General features: G+C 40.3%; 1 protein-coding gene across 1 annotated transcript in view; it reads right to left on the minus strand.

The window, feature by feature from the left end:
- Positions 1-25,439, minus strand: part of EPHA1 (EPH receptor A1) — a 1,081,817-nt gene that overhangs the window by 105,146 nt on the left and 951,232 nt on the right. Inside the window, exon 15 of the mRNA XM_044079196.1 lies at positions 18,406-18,599. Coding sequence (XP_043935131.1) covers positions 18,406-18,599 — 194 coding nt within the window. The remainder of the gene's footprint in view (positions 1-18,405; positions 18,600-25,439) is intronic.

Consider the following 25,439-nt stretch of genomic DNA (forward strand, 5'->3'; position numbering starts at 1 on the left):
TGCCACGGTAACCCCAGGCATCAATGACAATGTATCTATAAAACCTGAATTGAAATACCACACTTTTTAACAGATTTTATAGGGTTAACATGATTTAAGTTTTAATTAGTTAATTGTCAGTATAAAAGAGGGAGCGGATTTTAGCAAACACAGTTCTGAAGAAGTCCTAGAGCAGGACGAAAGCACTTGACTGTGTTGGATACACTACAGCTGTGTTCTATTTATTCTGTATGTTTTTTAAGCTATTTTACTGTTTTGACTGGCTGGAGTAATAAACCTGTGTTTTTACCAATATTTTGGATCATTTCATGCCTGTGGATTTTTTTTTGAGGCAACAGCACAGAGTGGGTTGTTTGTTCCTTGTGGTGTTCTCCACTCTGGTCACTGGTGGTTTGGTTTCTGTGTTATTACTAAGTTAGTAGGTTTCAAGGGGTATTGGAGGTGTGTGTATTTTTGAGGGTTTTCAATAAAACAAAATGTTCAGCAAGATGTAATAGAGGCTTGAATGGAGATGACAAGAAACAACTGTATAAAAAATTAACCTGCCAAACAGTGCATGCATGTAACACAAATGATGGAACAAGACACTTAAAAAGCTGTTATATATAAAAGGTTGGAATAATAATAAATCAAGAATATGATTCTTTCCATAATGTCTTTAAACAGTAATGATCTCACAGATAAATTCAAAAAATAAAGAGTAGTGAAATTTATTAAAATATTTAGAGTGCAAATAGATACGCTACAGGATACATACTTGGAAAGAAGTGAAGATGTGAAATTGACAAAGAAAGGTTTTCAGGATGTTTATTCAGCAGAATACCAGTGGCACAGGAAGAGAGGTGTACTTGTATTAATTGCAAGAGAAGTTCTAATAGTAAAATAAGAGACAATAAAAGACAACTGTAAATTTGTAGTATTAAGGGGCTACTGGTATGTATTTATATTCTACCAAAACTGCTATAATGGAGCTAAAGAAAATTTTGGGAGAAATAATCAGTTTTCCAAAAGGAATATTTCTTATAGGTGGGGAGTGGAATTTAATTTGCAACAGTGGAGATGTGTCTGGGGGGGCCTAGAAAGGGAAATATAACAAAAGAAGGTAGATTTTTAAAGAAATTTAAGAAAATATTTGGCATGGAAGATGTGAATTCAGTACTAGGAATTCAGAGCAAATTTACATATTCTCCAAGATACAAAACATGGCCTAGGGTAAACAGAATTTACATTTCACAAGAAAATGTGCATTTAATTGAAGGTCTTGAAACGTACCCAATAACTACTTCAGATCATGTGCCAATAATAAAAATAAACACATAGGGTCATAAAATAAAAATGAGACTTTGGTGCTTTCCCACCTATCTGTAGATAGGAATTTAAGGAATGGGTAGTGGAAATTATTCAGGAGCTATTAGAGAAGATGGAAACTTCTTCTGAAAATATAACTAGGGACAGGGATAAAATTAAAGTGGAATTTAAAAATAGGGTGCAAATAAAAGAAAGAGTGATATGGTTAAGAAGTAACAAGAATTATTTAGAGGGACTGACAAATATTAAAGTATTGCAAAATAGGGGGAATCTCACAGAACAAGAAGAACAGCAATTACAGAATGCTTAACAGAAAATAAGAGATTACACCTTGATGATATGCATGAATTTAGAAAGTAACTGTTTTTTTGATAACATCTAGAACAAAAAAAAAACTTTTAGCACAATGATTCAGGCAACAGAAAGTAGAAAGGGCAGTCACCAAGCTTAGGGAGCCTATAACAAGGAAGATGACAGGGGAACCTGCAGAAGTATTAAAAATATTTCATAAATTCTATGAAAGTATGTATAAAGCAGAGAAATATGAAAATTAAGAAAAGGTACAAATGGAAATGTTTATGGAAGAATTAAATATGCCAAGGCTAGAAGGAGAGGAGGCTCAATCCCTAACAGTTAGGCTAGGATGATATGAGATAAAAATGGTGATGCATAAACCAATCTACAGGATAGTCCCCAGGAAGAGATGGTATTCCTGTGGAAGTTTGGAAGCTAGGATGGAAAAAACTGATGAAAAGCTGGAAGTTTTTGTTTGACAGTATGTTAAGAGGAGAAGCACCAACATCCTGGAAGAAATCAGTAGTAACTACCTAAAGAGGGTAAAGGTCCATCAGATCCAGCTACATACAGGCCCATTTTAATACTAAACCATGATTATAAAGCATTTATGTCTATAACGACTAAAAGAGTGGCAAAAGTGATGCCATAATTGACAGATATGGATCAATGTTGTTTTGTGGAGGGGAGGCAAACATTTGACAACATAAACAGAATAGTGATGAGTCAGAGAGAAGGGGAATGTTAGAAAATACAACTGTTGCTGATGGGTCTTGATACAGAGAAAGCATTTAATAGAGTAAGCTGGGATTTTATGAGCAGATCAATGCATTCCCTGAGAAAATTATATGGTTGATTAGGAGGATATATGAAGGATTTGAGGTGAAGATTAAAGTGAGTGGAGTCTTCTCAGATAACCTCTGCTTGTGCAAAGGAATCAGGCGGGGGTGTCCTCTCTCATGTTTGTTATTTGCATTATATTTAGAACCATTGGTAAAGAAAATAAGGGACTCAGAAGTTCAAGGATATAATTGGTATGGTAGCCATGAAAAGCTGTCTGTATTTCTAGATGACATTATTTTTATACCTAATAAAACCAGAAAGGGACATTACAGTGCTATGGAACATATTGAGACAGTTTCACACCTTTTCAGGATACAAAATTAATGAAGCTAAAACAAAAGCAATAGCAGTAAATTATGTACCCACATATGAATTCGTTCAGCAATATCCATATTTATGGGTACATGATAAAATTAAGTATTTAGTAGTGAGGATTAAAAATGATACTGGTGTGGCAGTTAAGGGTATGTGGGAAGAGACTAAAATGATGATACAAAAATTGAGAAATTGGAAGCCCTGTTATATGGATATCAATAGTAAGATACAAGCAGTTAAAATGTTTTAGTCCCATTAGTCTTATATATAGGTCAGGCATATTTTTATCAACCAGAGGTTAAATTGTGGACAGCAATCAAGAACGGGCTGAAGGATTTTATCTAGGAGGGGAAGATGGCAGTAGTCAAGATGGATAAGATTATTCTTCCAATAGAACAGGGCAGACTGGGATTACCTGAGTTGAAGGGGTTTTGGAGCAGCAAAGTTAAGGCTCCTATACATAGCACAAGTGGAAAGAAATGATGATGAAATGGGGGGGGGGCTCAAGTAACAGGGAGAGACCTTTAAGGAAAACAATAATCATACAGAATATTGTATTCATAAAGTAACATTAGGTCTTCTAAGAACTAAGCCAACATGGGAATGGAGAAAGGAAATTCTGCCAATAGGGTTGACTGCAATTAGGGATACAGACAATAGGCAACAGTGGGCAGGAACATATTGAAGAAAACTGGCAAAGGAACCAAGGTATTGGGAGCAAATACCTAGACAGGGTTAGATAATAAAATGGGAAGACACCAAGAACTTATTTGGACTGCTAGTTGGAAATAGCCTTCTGTACCAAGGATTGATATCAAAGTACAGGCAAAGAGAAATAAATGAGGGGTCCTAAATGAAAAGACCAGCACTGGTAGAGTTCATAGTAGTATCTAGAACAGAAGTTGCCATTATGAAATGTATAATTATTAAAGCATATAAAATATTGCACGATGATTAAGAATCAATCAAAGGAGGTTAGGAAGGATTAGGAAAACAGATTACATAAGCAATTCATAAAGAAACAATGAAGGACATATGTATGTTTCCAAAATATGCAATAAAATCTAGACAATTTAGGAACTTTGCCTGGAAGTGCTCACACAAGTATTTTTATACCCCAAGCAGACTTCAAAGAATTTTTCCTCAGGTAGAAAGCAAATGTCGGAGGTGTGATGGGGCAGAAAAGGAACTGGGAACATATTTTCTGGGAGTGTAATGCGTTAGCAAATGTTAAAGATTCCCTGTAAAGTGCTCTGTCAGAGATGCTGAGTGACCAAACTGGAGTAACCCATGGAAATAATTTTTTGAGCTATGATACAAAATCGGAATTGCCTAGACATAGTAAGTCCTTGCTGAGTCCGATTATGATGGCTGCCAAAAAAAGCAATTACTAGAAAATAGAAATAAAAGTTTAAACCAACTTTACTAGAAGTAGTGAAGATACTCACAGAGATAAAACTGGAATTGGGATCTTTAGAAATGGGTAGGAGCAAATTACATAAAAAAAATGGGAACTGTGGAATCAATACATGCAGAGGAGGAATGAGGTTTAAAAGAAGGCAGGATTTGAATGAGTTATGTAATGGCTGACTAACAATGACTGGATACATTAAAAGTGATGCACAATGTCTGCAGCTAAAGTTGTGTTGGCACAGTTTGGAATGTATAATGTTTGCAACTGAGATTGTGTTGCTATGGTTTATTGTACTTGATATAGTTGTAATGTGACCTATGTCATACATGATAGTTCAATAAAGATGTTTCTTATTAAAAAAAAAAAAAAAAAAAAAAAAAGAATCTGCTGCTTTATCCTCCACTCCTCCAATTTCTAAAATTATAGGGGACTTTCTTATTCTAGATCAAGTATGCCTACTTACCTGTACTCTCATCTACATGCTTCGGTTAGTAACTCACTGTCCCTTTCTTTCTTGAAGCTTACTCTCAGAAAGTACTAAGCATCATTGCTTTCTATCTGCCTCTCAACTCCATCTTTCTTCCTATACATTTTCAGCCCCAAAATCACAGAGTAATTTTTTTATTTATTTAACATACTTACACTCTAATACCAAAGGTAAATGTTCTGATACTATAATCTATATAGAGTCTGTCTGGTTTCAATCTTGGTACTCACATACATTATGCACTACAAAGTATTTTCATATGATAACTTAAGCTGCTAGTTACTTACCTGCAAGCCATCTGCTGCATTTCATTCAGTTAAGTATCAATCATTATTAGTATTCAATAAGTATCATTCAGTGTTGCTCTGATAGAACCAGATCAAAAGATGACTACCTTCAAACTGCAAAACATAGCAGTGTATACTGGTTTGAGGGGGGGGGCATTGCTCATCTTTTATTCTAACATATAAAACCTACATTTCATTCTAAGGGGAGGGGGAAGGAGAGTTCCACTAGTGCAGTGGCATCATGCAATATAGCATACTTAAGGATGTTTTATAGTAAAGACCACAAACCAGTTCAGGACAAAACAACACAGCAGCTTAATGCTATGTTACAAAAATGTGGACACAGGAAAACTACATTTTCCACTAGCAAGGAAAAGCAGTCCTCAACTGTAATCAGTTTCATCACAAAACATAAAACTACCTTTTTGTTTTGCTGCACACATTTAGTTTTCTCTAATACATTGCCTAAAATTGTTCTTAATGAGTTAGCCCACCAATCTGATTAAAGAAATATATAAATGACATGCAATTTGGATTATTAAAGACTCTGGTAATAGAAATGCACATCAGAGAAAAACATATCACAAGAGTTAGCAGTGTGTGGTTTCAAAGTAATGCAGCAAATCAAACACAGTAACAATCTCAGCTCTAGGCACTGCAAAGAAACAGCTACAGTTCTGTCTAGATTAATACAAAGAAGGATTTGCACTGGAAGGAGAGGAAAACCCCAGGATTATGAACAGTAGAAAGTTGACCTCAACTAGTTCCATTCTATAAGGCATTAAATGAAATCAGACTGGAGATCATCACCTTTTTACCAACGTACAGTGTGCCCCCATGACAGTACTACAGCAAATGATTTGTTTTTCATGCTAAAAGCCTTACTTTATTAGCTGAGCTGAAAAGTGCCTGAATGTTAAATTGAAATCCAACAGCTACACTGATAAGGTGATGTTAACAGCAAATAAAGTAACCTTAGATGAGAAGTAATTTTCACTCACATGGGATTTCTTCATAATGAGGAAGCAGTAAGACCTTTTCCCAAGACCTGCCTACCCAAAATGTATACGTTGTGTAATTCAGATTTCCATCTTGTTCTGCCGATTTGTATGTTGTTCTGAAATACTCTTTCACCAAGTGCTACCTTAAGGCCAAAAAGAGTGGGCTGCATTCAGCAGGTCTATGTGCATGTGACAGGGGAAGAACAGCTACCTCAGCTGAAAGAGTTGAAGTATAAGTGAAGATAGAGGGGGATCTGTCAACTGACCAGCAGATGGATGTAGAGGTGGTAGAACTGCAAATATTGTATCACAGAGTGAGAACAGAGTCATACGGCATAGCTTTGAAAATTTTGATCTGTTTGTTCCCCACTGTTATGCAAGGTCATGACCTATGAGTACTAAGCAAAAGGATAAGATGATGCATACAATTAACAGAATGAGGTTATCTTACAGAGTAGATAGGCTCACTGTCATTAAAATTGTGAGGAATTTGGCAAATGAGAAAGGCAACAATATACAGTCACTGCTCCTGTCTAACTTGAGAGGAATCAGAAGAGGCAATTCCTACTTGTGTGTCTCCAAACCAAGGTAAACCAGCCCTGGGAGAAGACCCCAAAACAGGCACAGGAAATGAAAGAGATCATGTCTATAAACTTGCCTGGAGACTCCAAAGGATAAGCTGGATACTATCACTGTTGATTCAGTGGTCTGGCCTTTCCTGCTCAACTTACTACCACCATGACCATCTCCAGGACAAGTGGAAGAGAAAATCAGAATACGAAAAAAATGAAAAGTGGTGTAAAATAGTGAAATTTAACAATTTAAGTAAAAAATCAGCTACTAATTAAAGACTATACTGCCTAAATGTCAGCAAAGATGAAATCTAGAAAAAGTAAGAGAAAATAAGCCAAAAATAGGGAAGATAAAAGTCTGGTTAGGAAACATCTTGCAGTAGCTTAGCAAAAAGCAGCTTAAGTCTTATTTTTGTTCCAGAAGATGGTTTCCAGCAATTTAGAGAAAAAATAAATCAAATACAGAGTATAGTAAAATAAGTGAGACAATGGAAGAATTTATTAAGTTAAATGACAATAGTTGTGAACCTAATGAAATTTTAAGTAACTATTCACTTGAGATAATACAACTAAAGAAATCAGAAACTGAAATGATGGAAAGACTGGCTGAATATGCAGATTCTAAAGAACGGTTTCAAAAACAGCATGTAGAGGAAACCTGAGAATTTCTACTACACCAGAAAACATGAAGGAATACATTGCATTAATTTTATGAAAGTACAAATAAGCACCTGGACTGGTATTCCATGGTACAATGTGTTAACTGAAAGGGCACACTGAGTGTATGCTACAAATCTGGCCATGAGAAGGTAGCTAATACCTCTGTTAGTAAAGATGCAATCATACCAGCAGAAACAGCTGCTCCTGACAAATGTGTGGCAGAACGGAAAAGTACAAAAAATTAGGGACAACAGAATTTTTGTGGAAAATGATTATTCACTGTACATGAAGCAGAAGAGAAGCAAGTTTATCCCTGCAATCAGGGGATATCGAGAGTCAGGTGTGAGATCCAAGTTGCTATATCCAGCTGTCTTTAGAATATTTTTATGGATGATCAAAAACATTTCTGGATGCAAAAAAGCCTATGGAGGAAAGAAAAAGAAGTTATGTACTCACCATAACGTTCCATCTGAGTAGGTAACTTCATTTGTCAGCAACCTGTGGGTATCGTATCCGACCTGGATCCGAGCTGGCAGCTTTCCAAGCCAGAGATCCAAGCTCCAAGCTCCTCCCCCGTACCCATAACACCCTACTACCTCCCTCCAGTCCTCATGTCGAGTTTGCCCAATTAGCAGACAACACCAAGACAAACAAAACCTGAACATCCTAACCTGATACACACCAAGAGTGAATCATTAAGGTAATGAACTCCAGGTTAGGGGGAGGGAGGGGGGGGTTGGTTGTTGACAAATGAAGTTACCTACTCAGATGGAACGTTATGGTGAGTACATAACTTCTTTATCTGAAGTAGTTAACTTCATTTGATCAGCAACCTGTGGGACAGAGTCCCCAGCTACCAAAAAACTTGTGAGGCCCTCAAGGAAGAATATTCCGGAGCACTGCAGAGCCAAAGGCTGCCCTCCCTCTGGATATCAGATCTAATTTATAATGCAAAATAAAGGTATGAGAGGAAGCCCAAGTAGCCACAGAACAAATGTCATCCAAGGGACCCTTGACCAAAAAGCAGCAGAGGTAGCCAAAGAACGGGTAGATTGAGCACGAACCCCCACGGGCTCAGGCAGACCAGAATCTTTGTACGTGAGCAAAATGCAGTGAGATATCCACCTAGCTAGAGTCACCATCATTGCTGGCTTACCCATGGATGGCTTCGCAAAGGAAACAAAGAGCTGCTCCAACTTGCGAGAGGCAGCTGTTCTGTGCAAGTAAAAACGCAATTGTCTATGCACATCTAATGAATGGAGTCGGTACTCCCCCTTGTTCTGGTAGTTAGGAAAGAAAACAGGCAGATTAATGGATTGGTTGATGTTAGCCTCGGAAGCCACTTTAGGTAAAAAGGAGGGATTAGTCCTGAGGGATACTCTGTCCTTATGGAAGACAAGATACGGAGGTTTAGTACAAAGGGCCTGAAGCTCCAATACCCTTCTAGATGAGGTAATACCAATCAAGAAGGCAGTTTTCCAAGACAAAAACTTAAGCCAACAGAAGCTGCAGGCTCAAAGGGTGGGCCAGTTACAGCCTGGAGGACTAAGGTTAGGTCCCACGGGGGAACCGCATTCTTGACAGGAGGTCTTAAAAGAAAAGTGTCCTTTCAAGGTCTTACAGATCTTACAGAAAGCTAAAGGACCAAGATTGTCCCCGATGTGGAAGTGGGAAATGGCTGCCATTTGAACCTTTACAGTCAAAGAACTAGCCCCTTGATGGAAAATGTGAGATAGGAATTCAAGTACTGCTGGAGTTGCAGCCGTAAAGGGGTCCAAATTCCTATGCCTGGCCCAGATAGAAAAACGTTTCCATTTACTGTTGTAGACCTTCCTGGTAGAAGGCTTACGTGCCACTACCAGGATGGATTTAACTGCGGACAAGATACCAGGAGTCCAAGCCACTAACGGAACTGGATCAACCAAGCCGAAAGCTTGAGGTCGTCCAGGTTCACAGTTTTCAATCCCGAAGGATGAGAGATCAGATCCAAAATGGGATCTAAGATCCAAGGAGGAGCTATGAGATGAGACCGCAGGTACGGGAACCAGGTTTGACGAGGCCAAAATGGGGCTATGAGGATAACCTTGCTCCCCAACTGACGAGCTTTCTGCAAGAATTTTGTCATTAATGGGAGAGGAGGATAAGCATAAAGAAGACCGGATGGCCAAGCATGAACTAGACCATCTCTGGGGCTCTCCCCCGGTGGGGGGGGATTAGAGCAAAAAGCTCACTGCACTTTGCGTTTGAAGGCGATGCGAACAGATCGCAGCAAGGTTGACCCCATTTAGATCTGTTTCGCTACTAAGGGGTTCAGAGACCACTCGTAAGGTGAGAGGATAGTTCGACTCAGCTTGTCTGCTAAAATGTTGGACCGACCCAGAATGTGCATTGCTAGCAGAAAACGGTTGGTGGATATCGCCCACTCCCAAACTCTCATGGCCTCTCGGCAAAGAGGGTAAGACCTAGTCCCCCCCCAGTTTGTTGATGTACCAGACCATTGACATGTATGTCTTAATTGCAATAGTCCCCAGAGGAAGAAGGGCATGGAGAGCCTGCAACTCTAGAAGCACTGCCCTCATTTCCAGAACACGGATATGCAGAACGGTCTCTGTTGGAGTCACATGCCTTGGACAGTTCTGCCCATGCAATGCCCCCCCACCCTAGGCGAGAAGCATTCATGTCACCTTGGCTTGGGGTAGAGACATCAAAAAGGGCCACCCTTCCCGAAGCTCTCGGGAATGGAGCCACCAAAGCAGGGATTCCCTGCAAACCCTGCTGAGGGGAATTGGGGAGTCCAACGGCTGTCGAAGGATGGACCACTGGACCTGCAAGGTCCATTGAAGAACCCTCATGTTCAAGCGGGCTAGGGGTCAAAGGTTGATAGCTGCCACCATGGACCCTAGGGTCCTCAGGACTAATTCCGCTGGTGGGGCCGGAGACTGTAGAAGTGCTAAGACGTGGAGAGTTAGGTTGCGGAGTCTGTCCAACATCAAGAAGGCCTTGGACTGAAGCGTGTCTATTCTGGCCCCTATGAAGTCCAGGACCTGAACAGGCTGAAGGGGCAATTTTTTGTAATTTATAGTGATCCCCAATTGATGGGCCAAAAGCAGGAAACAGTCTCTGGCTGAGCATAGTAGATGCCTGGTGGGAGCGGCGAGGAGCCAGTTGTCCAGGTAAGACCTGTATTCCCTGAAGCCTCAGGTGGTCCGCTACAACCGCCATGACCTTGGTGAACACCCTGGGGGCTGTGATGAGGCCAAAAGGGAGGACCCTGAACTGATAATGACTGGCCCCCAACCGAAAGCGGAGAAACCTCCTGGATCTTCTTCCATTAGAATGTGATAGTATGCATCCTTGAAGTCTATGGAGCACATCCAGTCATTCTCCTGCAGAAGGGGGAGAATAGATTGAAGAGTGACCATCCAGAATTTTTATTTGGCAATGAACAGGTTCAGTGTAGACTGGTCGAGAATTGGCCTTAAGTCCCCAGTCTTTTTTGGCACCAAAAAGAACCTGGAGTAATTGCCCGACCCGGACTGGCCTGGGGGGATGTGCTGGATGGCTCTTTTTCTTAGCAGCTCTTTTATCTCTAAAGCCGCCGCCTCCCTCTGACTGGGTGGGACATAGGGGAGGCACCCCAACTGAGGGGGAGGATTTACGAAGGGGATAGAATAACCTCTGGATATTATTCGGAGCACCCAGCAATCTGTCGTGATGGACTTCCAATGTGCTACATGTTCCGAGAAACGCCCCCCGACTGCCTCTAGAGAGGAGCAGTCGGGCAACCCCTCAGGGCTGTTGTGCAGGTCAGTCGGAAAAAGGTTCCCTCGACCTGAAATTCTTCGCCCCCCCCCCCTCTGCCTCTGGGCCGGTGTCCGCCTTGTCCTCCCCTGCCTCTGAAGGATGAAGGATCCAGAGTGTAACTGGATTGTTGAGATTTCCGGAACCACATCTTTTGTCCTCTCTGGTTCCTGGAAAAGGACCTTTGAGGAGCCGAGAAGCAGATTGCGACGGCAGACAATGTCTTCCTGTCTTTCTCACTCTGGAGCAGCGTATCGTAGACGGTCTTGGCAAACAGCATAGAACCATCAAAGGGAGCATTCGCGAAGGACGCCTTGAAGGGTTCCGCAAAGATGGAGCCAGGCGTGATGCCGTAAGGCGATGCTTGCTCCACTAGCTCTAGCTGCCCCCTCCGTGGCATGGGAGAGGAACCCCATAGATGTGTTGGATATCAATTTTAGAGTGGCCATTCATGGTGAGAAGGTTCGTTTGTCCTCAGCCGACATGGACTCTGGGGGTGACCCAGCGTACTCTTTCACTAGATCCCGCTGAAGCCCAATCACGTGTGCCAAGTAATTCAGCGCCCTTACAGAGAAGGTGGCTGAAGCAAACATCCACTTTCCAATGCGGTCCATCATCCGAGACTCCTTGGGAGGATGGACCGAGGAACTATCCTGTGACAGTTCCTTCTTGGTGGCAGCCACCACCACCATGGCATCTACTGGGGAACTTTTACGCCATGCTGTCCTGTCTGTCATGGGACTAAGGATCTTATCTGGTCTCCTGGGGATTGGCTCTACAGTGTCTGGCTTCTTCCACGCCCTGGTAGTAATTAGATCTACCAGGGGGTTGGCCGGAGGGGACACCCAAAAGGTAGACGGGCCTGAGTCAAACACCTCAAACTCATCCGAGGAAGGTTTTTGGGCTAACCACCCCCCTCTAATGAGCAGCATCTCCATAATGTCCCCAAAGGAGATGTCCTCAGGGGGGGGTGACCTGGGGGAAACCTTCCCCTTCCTCCAAGTCAGTGTCTTCCATGAGGGACTTGGGGGAGTCCAAGTGCCACCTTTTACACTTTCATTTGTGAGGAACCTCCTCAGGGGGGGGGGGCTCACTGACTGTGTCATGTTCCTCTACAGGAAATAGCTGGGGCGTAGGCGCAGGTTGTCCCTGGGCCGGATGATGGAAGACAGACCCATCTACGAGGGAATGGTGGGTGGATTCGTAGCATGAGCCTGGGGCCTCAAATCCCTCGAGAAGACCCACTCCACCACTTTGAAAGCTGAAGGTGAACCGCTCTCCCTGAGATCCAAGAGCAGCCCCCTCAGATCAGATGTGTGGATCGGCACCGGAGCTGAAGCGATCGGACCCGAAAGAGAAGTGTGCTCCGACCGCATCAGAGCCGAAGACACACTCACCCCTCCGGATCAGAGGCTCGGCTCACGGCCCCAAGAGCTCAGATATGAAAAAGGACCCGATAAACTTGAGGGTAAGGCCGGCGTCGAAGTAGCAATTACTTTCGGTGCCGACTCCCCAGCTCCGAGGCTACTCAGATCCGACGGCTCTGAAACCTGATAATGGATCGGAGAAGGAGCAATGGGGGCAAAGAAGGGGGCCGAGCTCCCCCTAGGAGGGGGGGCAGGAGCACTCCCATCTGCATCTGGGCCTGAAGGAAGCGACGCATCATCTGGTCCATGTCCGCATCAGAAAGGCTTCTTGTAGACCTAGAAGAAGCCACCGAGGCTGGCCGGGAAGGTTGTCTCGACAACCTCGAAGATGGCCGGGGTTCCTCCTCTGGCTCCGGAGAGAAACGTGGGGAACGGGGCTGAGAGGGGGAAGACCCGGCAACCTTCAAGGGAGAACAGAGCTTCTTAGCCGGCGGGGCCGAGGAGGCAGATTTGGCCCACCACTTGTGGCTCCTATGCCTCTCCCTGTCCTTGTCTCTCTCTTTCTCCCTCTCTCTCTCCCTCCTCTCTTTTTTTCTAGGATCCCTCTCTCCCTGGGACACAGTGGGAGTTTGAGACCTGGCCAGGGGAGCAGGAACCGTTGGCTGAACAGCTGCAGCCGCGACTGGTGCCACTGAGGGAGAGGAGCAAGAAGTAGAATCCACGGGCAAAAGGCCCGCTAGGATTAACTTGGTCCTCCTGTCTCTCAAAGCCCGGGGGTTAAAGGCGGCACAAATCTGGCAGCCTGATGTTAAATGTGCAACCCCCAGGCAAAGAACACACTGAGTGTGGCCATCGGCTGGGGACAGCTTATGACCACACTCAGAACATTTGGAAAAAATGGCCTTAGGGCCTTCGACCATAACTAAAGTAAACACACTCCCTAACACACAGATAAGGAGAAGGGAAATATACTAAGTTTAACCACTAATTTAAACTAAACTAAACTAAATTAACTAAGGGATCGACTAACACACACACATACACACACACACACACACACACACACACACTATTTAAACTGGTAAAAGACAGGGAAAAAACAACTATTCAAAACTTACCAAATCGCAAGGAGCTCGTCACTCATGCTTATAGAAGCCATGGCAAATGAGATCTGAGGACTGGAGGGAGGTAGTAGGGTATTATGGGTAAGGGGAGGAGCTTGGAGCTCGGATCTCTAGCTTGGAAAGCTGCCGGCTCGGATCCAGGTTGGATCCGATACCCACAGGTTGCTGATTAAATGAAGTTAACTACTTCAGATTAAAAAGTTTAGCCAACAAAGAGTGAACGAGTAATCTAAAGAGGACTCTGCCTCTCATTCTTCTGAACACAACAAAGCCAACAAAAAGTATACCAGAGAAACCTTTTCCACTGTTCCAAAGGAAAATAATGGCATGACAGAAAAAAACCTAGTAGCTAACTAGGAAAATCAGGAGTAATTTAGACTTGAACTAGAGACATGTCAGGTGGCTAAGACCAGTAGTAGTGTGAAATTAGTAGATAAATAGAACTGTAAAATGTTAGTCCTGTAAGACATGAGAGCCATTTATGCAAGAATTGCTCAAAAAGACTAGAAACTTTTTGCCTGTGTTAAATTGGTGGAAAGACTCTAAAGCATTTTATGTTTAGAATGACTATATAGAAACTGAAGACATAACTCCAAGTTAAAAAGTTTTTGTTTTAATACTTATATGAAAAGTTTCACGAAGTAAATTGTATGAAGAAGTATGAAGAAGTTCTGTATAGTATACAGACGTATTTCAAATGTGAGGTGGGGGACTTATCATTGACTGATGTTTATGCTGATAGTAAAGTAAGAAATCCTTGACCTGTAATATATCCAGGCTTTACAACATAGCAAGATAATGACTAGACATAATCAATATGTTATGATCCTGGGCTGCTGGGGGAAGATGTAAATGTGTATGGATAATATTGCATATAACACTTTCCTGTGTTCTTACAGAGCTGGAACTCGGGATTAATGTCCTTATTTTAAGATGTACACAAGAGAATATTTTTAACCAAATGGGCTAGAAAATGGAAAGCATGAAAATGGTACTTTTTTAGCATTTGGGTAGAGTTGTGTTATTTTGTTTTTATATCAGCAACTGTTTTTAGCTGAAGACAAGGAACAACAAGGAGCAAGCAGTTGCAAACAATTAGTCATTAGAGGCCTGACCAGTGTGCTCTGAATGATCATTACTAGTGTTATGATTTGTGTTCATAATGCTATTAGCTGTTTTTTCATCAGCAGATGCTTTCAATTGGACAGGATAAGTCTGCAGGTGCAAGCAATTAATCAGAAAAGGACTGAAAATGTGTTCTGAGTCATTTGTGTAAGAAACATCCCAATTAGTACTTAAAGGGGAACTATCAAGCAGTTCTGTGAAAATGAGTTTGAAACCATGGTAAGTGAATGCTTTTGAAAGTAGTTGCATCTCCAGCAGCCTCTGAATGTCAATGCATTAAATATAAAAGTGCACATTTCAATTTATTCATTTAAGGGTGGCCACTGCACTTTACACATCCGGGAGGGAAACAGAGATAGGACAAGGACAAATGGCTCCTGTACGAAAGGGGACACAAGCTCTACCATTCACCTCCAGCATGATTAGACCTAACTTCAGAATGGGTTAAGCCTGTGAGTGCAGCTATCTACATGGAGTAACTGCCCTTTTTAGCAATTGTATATAGTTTTTTTGTATTTGCTGTGAGTTAAGATAGGGGTTTGGGTTTTAAAAATGAATTTAGATTTTGTTTTTCTTCACTACCTTTTTTCAAAACAAAGTCTGGAAAATGTAACACTTGCTCAGACAGACACAAGAAAGAGCAAGTGCATATACAACTAGCCTACCATGAATTAGTGTGTGTAAGTTACAAGTTGTAAACATATAAGTTCATAGATGTTTACTAAGCTAATGACCACAAGGACCCTTTTAAGCCTAGCCATGCATCCCAAATCTCTGACAAGTTCTGGTACCCTTGATAAGTGTAAGCAGGGACATGGAAGATAGAACATTTACAAGCAGGGGCCTAGGAGATGGAACATTTACAGGCTCCCTGTGTCCATTATAGACATAGGTGCCAAACCAAGGATGAATTTCCTGTTCCCCATCCAATTGCCCAAGTTACACTTGAATTAGGTTACGGAGGAACATATATTCAAAAGAACAGTTATGCAATATATGCGAAAGTAAGTTATTTTATTAGAATATGTGCCTTACCAATATTAACATGGAATTCAAAAGGTACTGCAGGTAGAGACAAAAAGCAAAGAGTACTTGACTTAAATTAAGAAGTGCAGGCTGCAAAGTTACAAGAGACATTTGTATAAAAATGAGCTTGAAGATTGGCCAAAGAAACGTTTTCAAAAAAGATATTCAGCAGACTGTCAGGGACAAAAGACAGATGGAGTAATAATGCTGACTGACAGAGGGTTTCCAACAGTAATAGAAGAGGAAAAGGAGCTGGTAAATAAGGGGCTCCTGGGCAGGGAATGAGGATTGCACACTCATGCAATTTTATTTATTTATTTTATTTAACATCTGTTTACTGAGAAAGTCCAATTGGACAGAGGTCCATTTTCAGCAGAGGCCTTGAGAGAAACGCTCCAGATGCATGTCTCTGGAATGTGGAAGGAAACCAGAGCATCCACAGGAAACCCACATGAATGCAGGGAGGACATGCAGACTCCACAATGAAGGGACCCAAGGTGAAAATCAAACTGAAGAACCTCTTACTGTGAGGCAACGATGCTAACCGTTGCACCCGTAATTATTTTTCACCTAAAACTATGACTATGCAGCTCGAGAGAGTTTGGGGAGAAATAAGAGGCTTTCAGCAGGAAATGTTGTTTATGTAAAGAACTGAAAGCCAAGTGGAATATACTAGGGGACCCAGAATGGAAATATAACAAAAGAAGACAGATTTTTGAAACAATATATGGGAATACTTGGAATGGAATATGTGAATTCAGTAGCATGAACTCTGAATTCAAATACTATTCCCAAAAGGTACTGTCTGGCCTAGACTGGGCAGAAATTACATTTCCCAGGAATATGGGTATTTAACTGAAAGCTTTAAACTACATCCAATAACTCTGGAACCACAATGACAAAAAAACAGTGATGTCTTGTTCTTGTGTTCACCAGACATTTTTTATTCCACAATAGACAGCATAAAATCTCTAAGCGCATCGGCCGAAATCAGCCTTTACAGAGTCTGTAAAAGACTGTCAGAGAAGGAATTTAACTAGGAGAGGAAGATGGCAAGAGTTAAGTAGGATAAATTGATTCTCCTCCATAATACAAGGTGGTTTAGTATTACCTGACTTAGTTATAAATGCATAGTTCTAAACTACTACAGTGGAAAGGAATTATGATGGGGAAGTTCTATAAATAAGGACTGGGTATGACTTCAGGTGTAGATCCTTGAGGAGAATAACCACTACCACAATACTGAATATTACATTTATAGGTAACAGTATTCTAAAAACTAAGCCAGCTCAGGAATGAAGAAGAGAGATATTACTAACAGGAACCACTACTACAATACTGAATATTACATTTATAGATAACAGTATTCTAAAAACTAAGCCAACTCAGGAATGAAGAAGAGAGATATTACTAACAGGAATGACTGCAAGTTGGGTCACAGAAAATAGTTAACAGGGTGCTGGAATTTACTGGAGAAAATTACCAAAGCAGCCAGGGTACTGCAAGCAGATAGCTAAGGAGGAAAAGGTAACAGAGTGGGATGAGGCCAAACAGAAATTAGGCCTGCAGGTTACAGACTGCCTTTCCTACAAGTGATTGATACAGTACAGACAAAGAAAAGGTAAAGGGGAGTGCTAAGTGACAGACCAGCTCTGGTTGATTTAGCAGGTAGCCTAGAACAGAAGTTGATGTTATAAAATATATAATTAGTAGGACATACAATGCATGAAACAATAAGACTCAATCAGAACAAGTTAGAAAATACTGGGGAGAGAGACTGGAAAGGCAATTTATACAAGAACAGTGGGAGGATATCTGTATAACTCCCAGGTACGCAAAGTGTAGAAGGTTGATGATTTTTGCATGGAAGTATTTGCATAAGTGTTTTACACCCCAAGCAGACTTTAAAGAATAGGTAGCAAATGCTGGAGGTGTAAATGAAAGAAAGAGATAATTAGGATGCAGGAGATGCGTTAGAAAGAGAGAGGTAATAGGGAACGTGTTTTTGGTCGAAATATAAGAAGCTGGCAAATGTTTTAAATTTCCTAGAGAGTACTTTGCCAGAAATGTTGGGGGGAGCAAGTGGTTGCAACTAAGGAAATTATTCTTTATTCCAACTCAAAACAACTTAGGAAATTATTCTTTTGAGGTGGGATAAAGGATCAGAGTTACATAAATGTAGTAAGGCATTACTAAGTTTAAAGGTATTTTCTGCTCAAAAAGCAGTTACTAGAGAATGTTGATCAAAATCTAAAACCACCAGTAACTAAAGCATTGAATATTATAAATGAGATAGTTGGGATCCATAGAAAAGGGAAGGAGCAAGTTACATAGAAATAAATGGAATTTGTGGTTACAATATATGAGTGAAAATTAAAGGAATGCAGGAACTGATACATTTATATAAAATTGGAATTAATGACAATTACTAAAAAAAGAAAACATGTATACTACTGCATGAAAACAACAATAGAAATGTTACTATGGTTTATCTTCTACTACTGTATATGTCACATTTTAAAAACGGCATGTGTAATAAAGATGTTTGAAAAAACAGATAACAGTAAGAAACAAATTATACTTATTCCATTCTTACTACACTTATTCTTCAACAAACTAAGGCAGGTCACTTCTCTACTAGTGGTCAGTTTGAAGCTGTAAACATTGACAACATCCAAGTGACTACCTAGATCGTGTTGCTCATTCTTTTCACTAAATCAGTGGCTGCACTGGATCTTGAGCCTCGCTCAGCTTGCTTGTTTACAACCAAGATGGCATTACCTGGGGTCAAAGTCTGCAATATTTTTCAAGTTTGATGGATTTGACATGACTTTGTCAAGTTCAGAAAGAATGTCCCCAAATGTTGGTCGTTTGCTACGATCATATGTCCAACAACATTTCATAAGTTCATAAAGGATAGTGGGGCAATCCACAGGAGGTGGTAAGCGGTACCCTTCTTCAATGTTCTTCATTACCTATGGGCAAAAAAGCTGCTATTATTTATGTTACATTATTTTTAATTCATCAGATTCAGTGTACATGTCAGTAATACATATGCTGGGAGGTTCAGAGTTTAGCAAAAAAAAATTTTGAAGACTAAAAGGATTATTTTTTTTCAGGTTATTTGTCACCTGTAGAAAAGACAGTGCAAACATGTTCAGGTTGAAAAATTCAATTTCACAAATCATTTGCCATCTGCAAAAATAATTTACAACTCTAAAACAGCAACTACACACACACACACACACACACACACACACACACACACACACACACACACACACACACACACACACACACACACACACACCTATGTAACTTGGAGAATCCCATGAATATTTCAAGCTACTCTGTATTAGCAATTGCTTAAAAACTAGCAGATAGCTCCATGGGGTAGAGGCATGAAGCTCTGACTATGGCCATGGTGGTTTGATTAGCTGCCTCAGCACTGGAAGAAATGACAATGGGAAGACAAGAATGACAAGGGTATACCTGCTCACTTGTTGTGGGGGTGAGTGATGACTGCACATGGATGGGATGAAAACTTGATGCTAGAATCACCATTAAAGACAAGGGAACATGCAGTCATGCTTTGTCTCAAGGGAGGGTAGGGCCTTTGAGGGTCGTGCCACTCAGGAAATTAGGTAATATTTTGCAAAGCATTCCATTACATACCTATTCATTGGATATACATGGTTACACAGGCAGAACATAAGACCATGAAAACCAAACCTCAATCCCCTCACACAGATGCTGGTACTACTACTGTGCAGACCACTCACACAGAGGGGACCATATAGGCCACAGACATCTTAATCCTGGGAAAAACAATTGATTAATATAAAAGTCAAAAGGAGAGATTTGACAGCCAGAAGGGGACAGGAACAAAAGAAAATGTATTTATTACCTATTAATGATTATACTATTTACATAACACAGCACAAATAATAAATGAAACTACCAATGATCTTTAGTTAACTACTAATATCTGAAGGTTTTTTGAATATTTTACCAAATTACAAAACTGCATATCAAGCTTACAAAACTATAAAAACTGGCTAGGCTAGACAGAATTTACATTTCACAGGAACATGTGAACACGTGCATTTAATTGAAGGTCTTCATACACACCCAATAATTACTTCAGATCATGCGCCAATAATAACTGAAATAAAAACACAGGGTAATGAAATAAAAATGAGACCCTGGCACTTTCCCACCTATCTATTCAAAAGAGAGGAATTTAAGGAATGGGTAGTGGAAATTTTTCTGGAGCTATTAGTGAAGTTAGAAATTTCTTCTGAAAACATAACTAGGGAACTGGATACAATTAAAGTGGAGTTTAAAAATAGGGTGGAAATAAAAGAAAGGGCACTATGGTTAAGAAGTAACAAGAATTACACAGAGGGACTGACATGTTCAAGTATTGCAAAACAGGGGGAATCTCACAGAACAAGAAGAGGAGTAACTTCAGAATGCTAAATAGAAAATAAGGGATTACCCTCAATAATATGTATGAATTTAGAAAGATTGTTGTTAAGCAACAGTTTTTCGGTAATAACTCTAGAGCACAAAACATTTAGCACAATGACTCAGACAAGAGAAGGTAGAACGGGCTGTCACCAAGCTTAGGGAACCTATAACAAGGCATATAACAAGAGATATTGTAGAGGTAATAGAAATATTTCACAAATTCTGTCAAAGTCTGCATAAAGCAGAGAGATATGGAAATCAAGAAAAGCTACAAATGGAAATGTTTATGGAAGGGTTAAATATGCCAAGGTTAATGGTACATGAGATTCAATTACTAACAGTTAGGATAGGAGGAGACGAGATAAAAATTCTGATGTATAACCAGTCTACGGGAAATTCCCCAGGAATAGATGGTATTCCTGTGGAAGTTTGGAAGCTAGGAGGGAAAAAACTGATAAAGATCTGGAAGGTTTTGTTTAACAGTATTTTAAGAGGAGGAGAAGTACCAGCATCCTGGAAATAAGCAGTGATAGTTGTAATACCTAAAGAGGGCAAAGATCTGCCAGATCCAGCTTCATACAGGCTCAATTCATTACTAAACCATGATTACAAAGTGTTTATGTCTATAATGGCTAAAAGAATGGCAAAAGTGATGGCAAAATTGATTGATGTGGATCAATGTGGTTTTGTGGTGGTGGGCAAATATTTGACATTAACAGAACATTGATGATCCAGAGGGAAGCAGAATGTAAGAAAATACCACTGTTATCGGTAGGTCTTGTTGCACACAATGCATTTGACAGAGTAAGTAGTGACTTTATGAGCAGAGCAATGGAAGCATTTAATAAAATTAATAAAAATAAAATTCTAAGGTTGATTAGGAGGATATATGAGGGATCGAAGGTGAAAATTAAAGTGGGTGGGGTCCTCTCTGATAATCTCTGCATGAGCAGAAGAACCAGACAGGGGTGTCCTCTCTCCCCTTTGTTATTTGCATTATATTTAGAACCACTGTCCAAGAAAATAAGGGACTCAGAAATTCAAGGATAGAATTGTTATGGTAGTCAAGAAAAGCTGGCTCTATTTGCATATGACATTATTTTACACCCAACAAAACCAGAAAGGGACATTACAGTGCTGCAGAACATATTGAGACAGTTTCAAACCTTTTCAGGATACAGAATTAATGAAACTAAAACAAAGGCAACAGTGGTATATTATGTACCCACATACAAAATGGTTCAGCAATATCCATACTTATGAGGATTAGGAATATGGATTAAAAATGATTCCAGGGTGGCAGCTAAGGATATGTGGGCAGAGACTAAACAAAAGATGATACAAAAACTGAGTATATGGGAGCTCTGTTCTATGGATATTGATAGTAAGATACAAGCACTTAAACTGTTTTTAGTCCCTTTAGTGCTGTACACAGGTCATGCATATTTTTATCAACCAGAGGAAAAGTTGTGGATAGCAATTAATAAAGAGCTGAAGGACTTTATCTGGGAAGGGAAGACAGCAACCGTCAAGTAGGATAAGCTTATATTTCCAATAGAACAGGGCACACAGTGATTACCTGATTTGAAGGGGCATTTCAGAGCAATACATTTAAGGCTCCTATAGATAGCACAAGCAGAAAACTGTAATTCAAAGTGGAAAGAGATGATGAAATGGAGGAAGCTCAAGAAACAAGGAAAGACAGGAATTTTGTTAATCATACAAAACAGTATATTTATAAAATAGCAGAAACTATTCTAAGAACTAAGCCAACACAAGAATGGAGAAAGGAGATTCTGCAGATAGGGATGACTGCAATTAGGGATGCAGGCAAGAGGGGTTGAATTTATTGGAGAAAACTGGCAAAGGAACCAATGTATTTGGGAGCAAATAACTAGAGAGGGAAAGGTGATAGAATGGGAAGATGCCAATAACTTATTGGGACTGCTGGTTGGAGATTGCCTTCCCAAGCAAGAACTGGTATCACAGTACAGGCAATGAGAAAGAAATAGGGAGTCCTAAATGAAACACCAGCATTGGCAGAGTTTTTAGTAGAATCTAGAACAGAAGTTGTTGTTAAGAAAAGACTAATTACTACAGCATATAAAATATTGCATGAATCAGAGGTGGTTAGAAAAGATTGGGAAGAGGGATTGGATGAGCAATTCACAAAAACAATGGTTCGTAATGTATGTCTCCCAAATATGCAACAAAGTCTAGAAGATTTAGGAGTTTTGCTTCAAAATGTTTACATAGGTATTTTTATACCCCAAGTAGACTCCAACAAATTTTTCCTCAGGTAGATAGCAAATGTTGGAGGTGCGATAAAGAAGAAAGAGGTAACTGTGAACATATTTTCTGGGAGTGTAATGAGTTGGCAGACTATAAAGATTCCCTACAGACTACTCTGTTGGAGATGTTGGGTGAGCAAATTAGTGTACCTAAGGACATGATTTTTTTTGAGCTATGGTAAAGAATCAGATTTGTCTAGACATAGTAAGGCCTTGCTGAGTCTAACTATGATGTCTAGCAAAAAAGCAATTAATAGAAAATGGAAATCAAACTCTAAACCAACATTACTAGAAGTAACGAAGATAGTAGCAGAGATAAAACAACTGCAATTGGGATCTTTAGAAAAAGGGTAGGACTAAATTACATAGCAAAAAATGAGAAGTGTAGGATCAATACAACTCGTTCCTCCTCTGTACGTAAAAAAATGCAGGAATTGAATGAGCTATATAATGATTGACAATGAATGGATATGTTATAAGTGATGTACAAAGATTGCAGCTACAGTTGTGTTGCATGGTTTGTAATGTATAATGTTTGCAACTGAGATTGTGTTGGTATGCTTTATTTTCATTTATATAAATGTAGGATTGCCTATGTCACACATCACAATTTAATAAAGATGTTTCTTGATCAAAAAAGCCTACAAAACTATATATAAACCCTCACTGAAAATCACTTCCCTTCAAAGACAGCTGAAATGTCATTGTTTTCCGTCTCCATGGAAGTAGCAATCAGTTCACTCTATACATCTCCTGTGTGCCAGGTGGTATGTACAGACAGCTATCAGGACTTCTGGGTGTCAGTTGAAGAGCGGACCTTTCCTGGCTCCTAATAGCCGAGAACTGCTAAAATGTAAAGGGCGTCATCAAACTTCAGTCCTAGTTCAGCTCCATCCTTAGGCTTCTGTCTTCGTTCATTCACTCCTTAGGCTTAATAAGTCTCAATCCTTAGGCCCCCTTCTCCAGCAAGCTTTAGGGGACTAGTATCTCAGCTAGGGTATATCTGATCAATTTAGATGTAGTGACCTTGAAGAACTTGTAGTGTTCTCAGTCCTCCAAAGCTGTGACCCCCTATTATCATAATCGGGGTCTAGACTCAGTTCTATAAGCCACACAGAAAACAAAAATAGCAAAAATAGCAAGAGAATGCTTAGCAAATATCTTCAGAATAAGGAAGTGAACAAAAACACAGAAAATGGATGATCGTCTTCCTCGGTATAAGCCTTTATTTTGCTGATCAGCCTTGTACACCTCCCCAGGAATGCTCTCCAAGTGCTGCTCAGTGTTGAGCTGCAGCATTGTTCAAAATAAATCTATACTTTGGATTGTGGACGAGTCCCAGTAGCTTAGCCAATAGTCCTGAAGGAGGGTTGGAGGGGGCATTGCTTTTATTGAACCAACCAGGAGGGAGCTATTGGGGAAGCCCAGGAAACCTTAATTATGTAATTTATGTTGTAAACCGAATGCACTACAGTGAAAATAACAAAAGGAAAACATTCTACAATGCATTTGTAACATTAAAGCAGAACAGCAGCCAAACAATTTGAGTGATGTACACCTCTACTGTTGCATCTTTCCTTTATCACCCCATCACATGGTCAGAAGTAAAAAACGGGAATATTAGCTAGAAAAGAACTGTACTAACAGGTGCACACCATGATCTCCGACACAGGTGTCGGACAGCAGGAGTCCTATCAATGGACTTGTTTCCAGGCTCAGCCTGCAGCTCACTGATATTTTTCCCCTTCACTGTCACTTCCTTCTTACTTAGTTGGCCACATCCACCCACTATCTCTAGTTCTTTCCTAAAGCAAAATCTGACAGAAAGCCAAGATAAGCATGGGATATTCAACTCTTTTTTTTCTTTTTTAAATTGAAGTATAATTTGGCAGCATAAAGAAGAGGGAAGGCAGGAGAGACTCGTCCTGCTGTCAAGAGTGTTATGCCAAGCGTCTCAAACTGTACCAGATTTAGACATTTTAGCCACAGGATTTGCATCTTAGGATAATGTCCCCAGCAATACTTTGAATCTAAACTTGGGTAATGTCTCATGGCAGTTTTCTCTCGAGTACAGCTGTAGAAAAAAAAGGATCTTAACTTGGAAATTATGTCAATCTTCTATTTCACATAAGTATGCAAAGTGGAGGAGGGTATGGCTTTGCAGATCCCATCCACAGAGGCATTCAGAAGGAAATCCACAAAGACAGTCATTACCCTGGATGCATTTAGAGCTGCTCCAAGGAGTCTCATGTCATCATAATAAATGGAGATGCAGCCGGTAAACTACTCAGAGAAGCATTGTTTGAATATCTTTTTTTTGTCTCTCTACCAGTAGCAAAATACAGATGCAACTGTTTTGCTGGTAGAATAGAAGTTACCAATAAACACCCATAGTGTAATGAATCAAATCTCATGGACTTGAAATAGGCAGAAGAAAGGTAGGAAGTGGAATGGACTGGCTTATCACAAAATTGGTGTCTGTTATAAGTCTAAGGGAAGTTTAATTTTAAAGGAAACACTAAGAAGATGTATGGTTTAAGAGCTGACAAATCTTGCACTTTTAAAAAATACCTTTCTGAATTAATGACAACCAGAATACAATCTTCCCTTGATATGAATTTAAGTTCAAAAGGGTGGTGGTGGCGGCAATTCCTCTAATACAACAGTGAAATCTAATGAGGAAGGTACGCTATAATCAGTGGTCTACGCTGGGAAAATGTCTCTAGGAATAGTTCTGCCAAGTTTGAGAGATACTAGAAAATCCCTAACTGACTTTCATTGAAGCTAGAGACGTCCAAGATGGAACCTAATGGTACAGTAGCTAGGTCCTGAAATAAGGATGACAGGTACTGCAGGACCACACAACTGTCACATTATGAAGACTAAATAACCCTGCCATGGTCAATGGATGGGGGCAAGCTTCTTCTGAATGAAACAACCATGAATGAAGCACAACCACTTCTATCATAGCTCTGCTGTTAACAACCATCTACTGTATGTGTACGCACATGTGCATGTTAATATGAGCCATTTCATCTAATAGCCATGGAG

This window comes from Protopterus annectens, chromosome 8.part0 (genome assembly GCF_019279795.1).
Source record: "Protopterus annectens isolate FY-2018-M chromosome 8.part0, PAN1.0, whole genome shotgun sequence".
NCBI classification, from domain to species: domain Eukaryota; kingdom Metazoa; phylum Chordata; order Ceratodontiformes; family Protopteridae; genus Protopterus; species Protopterus annectens.